We start from the raw sequence: 11,441 nt of genomic DNA, 5'->3' as shown, positions 1-11,441 counted from the left end.
TGGCCCAAGTGGCTGGGGAGAGGGAAGTTTGGGTCTCCCTGCTTAGGCTGCTGCCCCCGCGACCCGACCCCGGATAAGCGGAAGAGAATGGATGGATGGACTTACAAATCTTGTTGTACAAGTTTGTGAATAGTTTTTACACTAATTTATCTCCACCCTGCTGTGCATAAATATCATTGTTTGAAAACTGTTGAAAAAATCTGAAGTAACTTGGTGTTCTGCTGAAATGCCAATGAGTGAGAGCTAACATCCAGGTAAGAAAAAGATCTTTTCATATATCATTTCTAAACCCAATGTTACGGCCACCCACTTGTGAGGAGAGGGGGAGTAACACCCAACAATCATATTTTAGTTGAGGGAAATAAATTTGACCAGGAAAATAGTTCTCTATGGCTCCTCAGAAAATGGTAGTGTTGTTAAGTACACAGACAAATTATACAACAAAATGTTTGTCTGCTTGTCAGGATTCTTGATGTGTAAATACCTAAGCTGTGTTATTTATACTTTTTGAGGTAGTGCTGTCTGAAGCCACCTATGCAGATATGCAGATCACTAATTATTTGAATGGTGAGCAATATTTTTTAATTTATGGTCACAGCTCTAATATATCATACAGCTTTGACATTTCTATTGTATGTCTCCCTCTCTCCCTCTATTTGACTAACACAAATACACACACAAAGCTAGATAGACGTGTAAATTTTGGTAACTCGTGAGCATTTCTAAGGAGATGTATTGTGGTTGTTGCTGCAGCAATCTTATAGTAACTATATTTTTTGTTTGTTTTCTTTCAAACATATGGACTGTAGGCACACAACTGTTGCCCTTGTGCCTTAGACCCATGTGAATCTGAGGCTGAAGATATCAGTGATCCTGAGGAGGGGGGTGGCAAGTACACAAGTGTCATGTGGAAATATGAAGCCCATTTACACAGTTTTCCCTAAATGTTCACAGTAAATAACTACAATAAGTCTATATGTTTATTTTTTAAAAATCTACTATGATTTTTTAATATATATGGTTATATATATTGGTTACAAAAATTAAAGAAATTCATTTGTGCCCAAAATAATTCTGAATGGGCAAGTAAACCAGCTGGTTGACCTTCATGTCTGCTTGCTGATTGGGTAATCTGAAAAGTAAAACCTGAAATGTTGCTAAATGAAGAGGTTATTGCAAACATATTTCTGTGGAAGTCAAATGGTAAAAAAAAGCAAAAGTGTAACAGTCTGCGTCATTTTATTCCAAACAATAAGTGGGAGGGGCAGGAAAAAAGGCTGATGTCAGCAGGGAAGAAGAGAAGGGAGGACTGCCTTCTTCCTTTTCCTGTTTCCAGCCCCCTCCTCCTCTCTTCTTATCAGAGTGCTGGGGGGAGAAAGGATCAGCAGGAGAAGCGAACGGATTAACAACTGTGACCAGGGCCGTGGGACTAGATAAAACTAAAACCAGCCTTGTATAGACAACAGGAAACTAGTCTATTGAACAAAACATCTGAGGAAACAAACAAACAAATGACAAGAAGATTGAAAGAAGAATGGAAACAAACTACGTAGAGAAAATAATGTTTTTAAAGAAAGTATAGTGATCAAGACTCAACTAGAAGAGAGAAGCAAGCGTTTGTTCCTGAAAACAGGTGGACCCATCCCCAAAGACACCTCAGTGCTGACCATCAGAGTCACCATGTACAGTGGATATGGAGGTATTACAAGCTGTGAGAGAATTATTAACTTTCTGTTTGTCAGGATGAGTTTCAAGGTGGTGGTTGACAGGTTGGTAACTTATAAAGTAATCTGGTAATGTTAATCATAAAATGACTTCACTGCAGTACATTGATTGAGAAAAGGTTCTTTTCTTTGGTCACTCTGTTGTATGTTATACAACATACAGCTTCAATACTTTTTCAAAACAAGTTTGAATTTATTGGGGGTCGGGGGGGGGTTCACTAATCCAAACAAGGGCAAAATTATCCAGGCAGACTCAACACTAAAGGCCCACTGATGTGAGTTTTCTACGTCAAATGCTGAACTTTAGAAATATGGGCAGACAGTGGCCGATATACAGGACTGATTGTTCTTTTGGCTAAAATATTTTTTCATTTAACAAAACATAACACAACTGTTTAACTTAAATAAATGTATGTTTAACCATCTTTAAAATATCTTGTACACTTAAAAATAGTATATGGAAGCACATTGTCGCTTAAAACAACTAACTTGTAACGTCTCTGCTTCATCTTTCAACTCCTGGTATTTTTTAAGATTCTTATACACGTTTATCTAGATGTTACTTCTTTGCTACATCTATCATTGCTGCCCTCCTTTGCAGTTCATTGATCACCATAACGACCAGATGGTTAACTATCACCAGTCTGGATCTGGAGGTCCCACAGGTTTTTGCACATGCGTCTCCCACTTTGATCTTAAAACTTATCCCCTGGACTTGGCATAGATGCATCTTAGGTCATTTCTTGTGTGGTAGACCCTGTCCTCTACTGTCTCTTTTGATCAGTGCTGTCCTTTCATCTTTTACTCTTTCCACTGGTAGAATTTCTTGATATCTGCCACTTCCCTCAACCTGCCGGTGGTACATGATGTGCAGGGGCTTATCTTTCCATGATGGCTCTTCTTGTTCCTCTTCCTGACTGGGTTTTTGTTTCTTGAAACATTCACATGACAGTTCAAGGCTTACACCAGTATCTCACTGGGCTGGGGCTGTTGGAGATTAGTTGTCAAACATCATTTGTGGGCAAGCCTCCAAAACATTTGCAGGAGGTTCTTAATCTTTGTTCCTCTTCCTGACTGGGTTTTTGTTTCTTGAAACATTCACATGACAGTTCAAGGCTTACGCCAGTATCTCACTGGACTGGGGCTGTTGGAGATTAGTTGTCAAACATTATTTGTGGGCAAGCCTCCAAAACATTTGCAGGAGGTTCTTAATCTCCTCATGAGTCACAAGAGTTTGCAGTCTTGTTCCTTGAATTTTGAACACGTTCAAAGATTGTATGTGACAAAGTTTTGCTGAAGACAGTTGCAGAGTCATCTCGGGTGTCTCGTTTTCATAATAGCAGAGCACTAGAGCAGTATTTTGACACCTGCATGGGAGCTCTCCTTATGGCAGAAACATCTGAGGCTACAGACCCTCCAGGTCTACCCACACCAATAATAGATAATAATAAATATAAAACTGGTTCAAATCGACCTACCTTATTTTCTATTGCATAGTCCAGTAGATTACATCATAAATGGTGGGTGTCTGGTAAAGTTGGTACTACGGGGAGAAGGTAGGCAACAAAGTAATGTTTACAGCCTATATTACATTTTTGTAAACTAGACAAAAATATGATGTGAGTTTCAAAAAGTAGTTGCTTAAAACGCAGTTACAAACTAAAAATGAAAGCAGCTAAAAGTTTTCATAGTTTTTTTTTCCACAATTTTAAGTCATCAGATAATCTCCAATAGTTGCAGCCAAGTGAAATACTACTTTAAGGGATGGCTCAAGGCTTTTATAATTTGTTACACTATCTATAGTATTTTAAAACTTGATACTAAAACCCATCTTTTAATGAAACAATATAAATTTTAATATTAGGTAATCACTAAAAACAGTTTTTTTAAGGTTTGCAAAAATACAATAATATTTAACTACAAATTTAAACCTGTTATGGTCTTATTCCCATGGTCTTTTTATTGTAGTTTTCCTGACATTAATTTTTTTTCCTGGAAATGTACAGTAAAGCTGTAGAGTTGTTTTTTTTGTCTTGTTTTGTTTTGTTTTGTTTTTTCTGTGACTCAGTGTAGCCAGAAACGTAGCTGCTCTTTTCCTGGCCCTGCCCTGTCTGTAGGATGTGACTCCTTCTGGGATTTCCTTCTCCTAAAGGCAGTGACACAATGAAGAGAAGAGCAAGCTTCAATGAGTTGAGTAAGTTGAGAAGTGACTGTGATGTTCTCAGTCAGTAATGTTGACTGTGAAGTTCTGAAAAGGTGCGCCCATATCAGAAGATGTTTTTTCAAATGCCCATAATGCAGTATTTTTTTTTTTTGGTGGGGGTCTGGACCTACCTCTGAAGGTGGCCGAAGGAAAAAAAGTTTTTAATGATCAGACCTGTATTTAGTGCTATCTGGTCACAATCAAATAGCTAAAACTCGTTTTAAACGACAGGTCTGAACGTCTATGCATATGTCACATTTATCCTATGTCTCTGTAACATTTAAATGGAAATATGAATTAAATATATTTTTATGACACTCATCTTTCAGAATATTATGTAGAATAAGGTCAATAGCTGGTTGACTGATGATAATGTAAAATATGGTAGATGTGGATAATGTGTGTGACTGGAGGGAGAAAGAGCTGGGCAGCAGAATGGTCTGGAATAGAGAGGTCAAACAGCAAAAATAAAAGGTGCAGTGCCACACATTCCTTTCCCACAGAGGTATATGGAAGGCTGAATGTGTGGTACAGTTCCTCTGTTTATATGGGATGATCAATAACAAGGGAGATGGCGTGAATGGAATGGATTGTTTTCACTGGGTAGGACTGCACCACTATATGCATCAGGTAGAGGAACAAATAGCTAACTATTTTATACATGGCCATTACTTTGGAGACAGTGCAGCAGTTTATGACAGAAGGTAAAATGTTAACTATCACTGAACTGGGATCTGGCAGAGACATAGAGATTTAGAGAAAATTACCTTTTTGACTCACTTAACTCGAGTGAAATAGATGGCATCCTAGATATTTAAACTGAAAATGATTAGAGACCTACCATCCATTGACGGAATGCATATCACCTACTGCCTTTCAAGCCAGAAATTTGGACAAAGATCATCTTGTTTTGAGAAATGACAGAGTAATAGCCATTTTGGTTAGATCTTGTAAATAACTTTATGTGCAAGCTCATGCCATAGTGTGAGATGCCATGCAATGTTGAGTGTTTTGTTATCGCTTGGAGTGTTGTGAATGACTCTCAGCTACTGCCACACAAATTTTTTATCTCAGTATCTGTAAATTTCACTGAGGTATAGCTATTTCTGTGTTCATCAAATAGTTGTGGCAACCATTTCGAGTTAGTTGATATTCACTCAAGGATTACATCTGAAAGTTTAATTAAAATCCAGTAATTAAAATTCATCCTGTGAATCAAAAGATATTTTGCTAACAGGCAGCAACAATATCGCTCACCTTCTGCAGCGGGTGATGATTAAGACTGCTGATATAGAAGCATCCTCTTGGGTTCCAATACATTTGCATTGAGAGCACTTATTACTATAATGTTGACTTTTGTTATTTTTCCATCTCTGTCATATTTTTCAGTTTACTACTTCTTTTATTGAGTTTATTATGGTCTCTTCCGTTTTATCTTCTGAGGAAATTACCACAATTATTTGTGACTCTTGTTTATATTCACAAAAAGGATACTGTAGAAAGTGTAACTAAAGCGATGGGTAATACAGTGCAGCAGCTTCAGAGTCTTGCACTGGACAGACCAAACTGTCATGGCTTTTAATCAGTGCAAACGAGGGAAATCTCTTGGACATATTTACTAGAATGGAATGCGTATCACTCATAACTCCAAGTGCTTGCACATCTGTTTTGGGATGGTCAAAGGGGCTTATGAATTTCTCCATAGAGCTCCACTCTGTCAGACCACAGAATTGTGACCTATTCCCATGCTCCAAACCAGTACTAAAGAAACACCCACCAGAACTTCATTTAGTTCCAGTCTGGATGGAGGAAACCACTCAGTGTCTCCAAGACTGCTTCTTGTGCACTGACTGAAATATTTTTAAAAACATGTGCAGACTTAAATGAACTAACAGACACTGTGTTTCTGGGTTACTGCATGAGTTAAAGACACAATCAACCAGAGAAACATTTGTTTCTTACAGGGAGACTCAATGAAATATATGAAATTAAGTACATGGGCTAAAAAGGAACTCAAACTGGCAAAGTGCAGATAAAAAGACAAAGTTAAGTCTTTGTTGAGCAGTGAAAAATCTCGCCCTGCATGCAATGGAGCTAGGAACATAATGAGGATGCAGCCCAAAAAGTGTGCAGTTTCCTTTTGAAGGAAGAACTAATTTGGAACTTTCTATAACTTAAATGTTTTTATAATTGTTTTAAAATTCACAATTTTAATAAGAAGTTGTCTGTTTTTAAAAAGGCTGATTTTAATTCTGAACATAATGTAGTTGTCAGTAGGTTCAGAGTTTTACTCTTTTTTGAGGTGTCAAAGAAAGAAAAAGTCCTGGATCTGATGGTCTTGGAGGTTTGAGGTTGTGTTCTGAAGAATTTTGGCTTGTAATTGGCAGACATTTTTAGTTTCATCTTCCAGTGGTCTTTACAGCTGCACAGATCTCCCATCTTTGGAAGGACTCAGTAATCGTTTCATTAGCTAAAAACCCAACCTGTAAGACTTAATGACTTCAGACCTGTAGTTCTTATGTACCTCTCTTGTGAAATCTTTTAAAATGCTAATGAAGGATGCACTTTTGAACTCAGGACGAGTTGGATCCTCTCTAGTTTGCTTACAGGACAGGCAGAGTGAATGATTCAGTAGGATTTAAACATCTGGAGGAAGACAAATGTCTTTACCTGTGTTTTTTACTGACCACTTTTCTGCTTTTAATTACATCCAGCCTCATATTTTAGCAGAAAAGTTAAATAACTTCTTTTTAACACTGACTGGTTTGATTTGTTGGTTGTTGGACTTTCTAACCATGAGATCACAACAGGGTATGGGTGACCTGTTTTATAAGATATCCTTCTACCGGTTCTCCTCAAGGTTGTGTCTCTTATTTGTTTTATACACAAAAGACTGTTGAAGTCATCATGATGGCACCACATCATTGATTTCACTGATGATTCTGTCATTATGTTTCTCCTCAGCAGTCATGACTCTGAGCCATACTTATCAGAAACCCATTTTTATCACAAGTTTTTGAGTTTTTATGTTGATGCAACTTTTATGAAAAGGTTTCATTCTTGTTTTATCAAATCTATTCTTACATTCTCTTTTATCTATTAGCTTGGAGCTGGAGCTTCCTTCCAGGACCTCAATCAGTGCTTTGAAAAAAAGGCAGATCTATTCTTACTGATTGAAGTCATCCGTTTTGCATAAAGAATTATTCAATGTAGAACAAATTGATTCAAAAAGTATTTTATTTCATTTTCTATCAGCCTTTTAAATGTTAACTGTTCATATATTTTGTATATGTGTTGCTCATTTGTGTTTCACTGCTAGCTGTAAAACTAATTGCCTCTTGGGGATAATAGTTACCTTGAACCTTAAACCAGTAAACATGTTTATTTAGAACTATAACTAAATTTAGCGGTTGCTTTTGGTTTTGTTTTTAAAAAGCCTGCTGGCTTTTTGAAAAGGAGTATGGCTAAGTACAGCTCTTAGCTGACACTGTATTTAAATTTCTTCTCAACACTTGTGATTAAATTTGAGTTTTCAATCTTAATCTTCTAAATATCGATAGTGGATGACCCTAGATGCATTTAAATAAATCCTTGTCATGATTACATGAAATGTCTAGTGCTGATTTTAACCAGCGTGACTGTCAACATGCTCACTTGTATTCACACACTCATTTCTACAACAGAATTAAAATAGAAATAAATGCAAATGATTCAATTATAATTATTACAGCAATGTTAGATTTTTAGCAGCAAAAGTAATAGTTGTTATTTTTTTGTTTTTAAATGGAAGGAAATGCACCATGTAATACAATTTATTTTTTGTCTTAATACCATGAAACAGTGGGATTTTTACTCAAGGTTATCATACCAGCCGATGTCTAGTGCAGAGGTTAGTGCTGTCGCTTTACAGCAGGAAGGCTTTCTCCAACATTGACCTGACCTCTGACAGGTTTGAATGAAATGAGCCCAGAGCGCAGACTCATCTTCTCATAAAAAACAAAACAAAACATTTTTTAAACATAGAGAAAACAAAAGGCTGATGTGGCAAAAAAAACAAGAACTAAATACTTGGCACTGAGGATTGCAAAAAGACACAAGGAACAGGCCTGACTGTGGTGAAGAGCAACAATAAACCAGTGAGGATGAGATGAAGTGACTAATTATGAAGGCTGAGGATGAGTGGGGAGGGCAGATAAGTAGTGGCATAAGGAGCAAACCTATACAGTAATATTTATTAACATGAAACACAAGGATCACAAAAAACGAACATGAAGACAGAACTAAACAAGAAACTCAAACACAGAAGATACCAAAACCAACTCACACAACCAGCACCCAAATCCTGACAACCTCAGGTTTGTCTGTAGGTGTGTGAATGCTTGTCTCATGTCTCTCTGTGTTGGTCCTGTGATGCACTGCCGACCTGTCAAAGATGTACCCCTCCTCCCACCCACTGACGACTGAAGATGGGTACCAGCCCCCCACAGTCCTGTACAGAATTAAACAAGTGTAGAAAATTATGAATTACCAAGATCTGAGCTCCAAATTAAAACGCCTACAAACAGTGAGTGTCTATTTCAGTACATCACAGTTTTTCAAGAAATGAAAGAAGGAAGGGAGGAAACACAATGAACCTGGCATGACCTCGCTTTTCCACTTACTTTGCTTTTGTGCTACGTCTGTTTTTATCCTGTACTCCTTTTTAAGCTCCTCTGTCTTTGTGAGGACCAGAGCAGGGCAGCAGACTAACACCTCTTGATTATCAAAAAAATAATTGAGGAAAACATTTAAATCTTAAAATAATTTTTAAATATAAGCAACATAAACATCTTCACTACAAATAAACACTCAAAGTATGTTCCTAAAACCTACAGTTTTTGTACAATTGCACTGAAAGTGGACAAAATGCTACAACTTACCCCATCGGCTGGGTTAGTTGTAACACTCTTTCACACATATCTCAACACATTTATTTTAATTTCCTTTATTTAAACGAAACACAATTGTCTCATTTGAAAGAGAGACAACCTGTTACGAACAAATAAGACAATACAACAAAAGACATTAGTATGAAATATTAATACAAAGCTATCAAAATCTTAAAATATAAGCCACACTGACATAAAAGTAACAACAATCAAAAAACTCATTAAAATGTCTCGACTGTGAAAATTTGTTGGAGATTCTCTGCGGGAAACACCTCAAGGTTTCTAGAAGGCCTACCTCGCATAACTATGCATCACAGTGTTTTTATTTAGGTAGTTATACAACTTAGTTATAGAGCTACAAGAAGTTTACTTTAGTGTTGGTTGCAAATGAAAAAAACACAATAAGGCTAATATGAGAAAATTAGCAGCACGGAACAAAAGGTTTGTGGTACAACTAACCCTGCACTCCCCTTTAATCAGAGTTATTTGTACTTAGTTTGCAGATGTTACTGTTAGTAGATGTTGGTGTTTTACCTCGAATCAAATTGTTTTACAAAAGAATATTAAAAAAATGAATGTAGTCTAGCTTTCAAAGTTAGTCTGTTTTAAATTCAGCTGGAACAGAACAGACTTGATCTCAGCACTTAGGCTGTCTTTCTCTCTCTTTGTTGAATTTCCTGTTAAGAGGAGCAGTTCCATCTGACTTCCTGAAGGATTTGGACATTTCCTGTGCTGTGGGGGAGGAGAGGTGGGGGACCTTTTCACGGGGGTGGGGGTGGGGGGGCAGCAGGAAACAGGACACTGAATAGGCCACAGTTGAAAAACACTGCTCGAACTGACAGAAATCATTTCCTGATTTAAATCTCCAAAACACAACGCTGCTCCAGGCAACAAGGCTTCAAATGCTGATTAAACAGGGGAAAACAAGCAGATAAACATATATATAAACAAACAAACAACGGATTAGTTTAAAGATGGGACAGTAGGTGTAAATAGGAAGTAATAATACAATGTTTTAAATGGTTTGATTGTGTTCTGAATGGCAGATCTATAAGTGTAGGGTTTTTTGTTGTTGTTGTTGTTTTTAACAAAAGTAATTACTTGCATCAGCTGCGCATTACTTCATTCAAACAAATCAGCTGTTAAACAAAAAGAACAATCACTAGAATATGCAAGACTGTCAGCCATTTAAAGGCCCTGTAAAATGCATTAATAAGGTTAACTAGAAAGTTCCTGGAGAAACTTTGAGGGGACTGCCATTTTGTGCGTTTACACTGAAACAAAATGACTCCAAAAGCTGATCAGTTGTAGACAGGCATCATAAAGGGCTGATCTTAGACACATGAGGAGTCCAGCTGTTTGACCTTCCTACGTCACACGGTTGCCGAGTTAGAGCATGCACAATTTTTAGTCTGAATTTTCACCTTGTTAGCTTTGGTGGCCATCTTGATTTTTTTTTAGCATTCAGTATGACAAGAGGCTCCGTCTCAGCTAATACCATATAAAATTTTAGCTCCATATGTCTAAAAATGACTGAATTAAAGTTAAAAGAAAGTTTGATTATTACAAAATGGCCGACATTGGAAGTTGTAGAAAGGCATCATAAAGAGCACATGAAGGTTCTAGCTGAGAAGTTTGACCTTCCTACGTTACACTGTGTCCGAGTTAGAGCATGCACAAGTTTTGCTCTGAATTTTTTACCCGCTGACTGGGGCTCTGTGTCAGCTATTGCCGCACCAAAATTGAGCTCAAAATGTCTAAAAATGACTGAGTTAAAGCTTAAAGAAATTTAGCAATTAGTGAACATTAAATCAACTGAAAAAAGTGGCAGCCATTTTGTTTTTTGTAAACTGTTATATTAACAAACGGTTTGTCTGCCTACTCTGCCCGGTAACAGCGTCAGCCAATCAGAAGACAGCTGTTTTTCGTCAGTTGGTGCTTTAAGTGTCAATTCATCTGTCTCACAGATATGATAAAGTCTGAGGAGTAAAAAATTCTTGGACCATGAGGGATAGGAGAGATTGGTTTTCATTCCTTTAAAATTTCATATTTCTGTAGGAGGGGCAGATGTGTCTGATCACAATCCAATCTATCTAAAAATACGCATAAGTAACAGAAAACTAAATACTGTATTGAGACTGGATGTAGGAATATTGAACAGTGAACAACAGAAAGAAAAGATAAAAGTAGAAATTAAAAAATATATTGAAGAAAATAATAACGGAATAGTAGACCTGACAATATTATGGGATGCCATGAAGGCAGTCATCAGGGGAAAATTAATAGCTGAAACTGCACATGAGAAAATAATTAAATTAGAAACCTATAGGGTGAATACAGAGAGAGTGAGGGAATTGGAGTAGGATTATCAGAGAACAAACGATCCAAAGACATACCAAGAAATCAAGGTAGTTAAAACAAAAATAACCGCCCGGTACCGCCCCCTGGGGGGCGTTGAGAGGATGACGGGGGGCGCTGGCAGCAATATTTTCAAAAAGGGGGCGTTGATATTCTTTTGGGGGGCGTTTGCTTGAAGGTAAAGTTTACACCAAAGATTCACAACAATATCAGTTTAAACTTTGAACT

The 11,441-nt window shown here is 37.2% G+C and overlaps 1 protein-coding gene across 7 annotated transcripts in view; it reads left to right on the top strand.

Annotated features, from left to right (window-relative positions):
* Window positions 1–11,441, top strand: part of ripor1 (RHO family interacting cell polarization regulator 1) — an 86,695-nt gene that overhangs the window by 17,521 nt on the left and 57,733 nt on the right. For 3 of the 7 annotated variants that reach the window (XM_037978315.1, XM_017433929.3, XM_017433923.3), the window contains exon 1: window positions 1,356–1,699. The exons of 1 other annotated variant lie outside the window; for it this stretch is intronic. In XM_037978315.1, the coding sequence (XP_037834243.1) occupies window positions 1,694–1,699 (6 nt within the window). In that variant the 5' untranslated portion in view covers window positions 1,356–1,693. Of the gene's footprint in view, window positions 1–1,354; window positions 1,700–3,792; window positions 3,919–11,441 lie in introns of those variants that run through there. 3 more of the 7 variants (XM_017433924.3, XM_017433921.3, XM_017433922.3) reach the window with 2 other exon arrangements.

This window comes from Kryptolebias marmoratus, linkage group LG11 (assembly GCF_001649575.2).
Source record: "Kryptolebias marmoratus isolate JLee-2015 linkage group LG11, ASM164957v2, whole genome shotgun sequence".
Taxonomy (NCBI): domain Eukaryota; kingdom Metazoa; phylum Chordata; class Actinopteri; order Cyprinodontiformes; family Rivulidae; genus Kryptolebias; species Kryptolebias marmoratus.
This window is presented reverse-complemented; position numbering and strand designations above follow the sequence as displayed.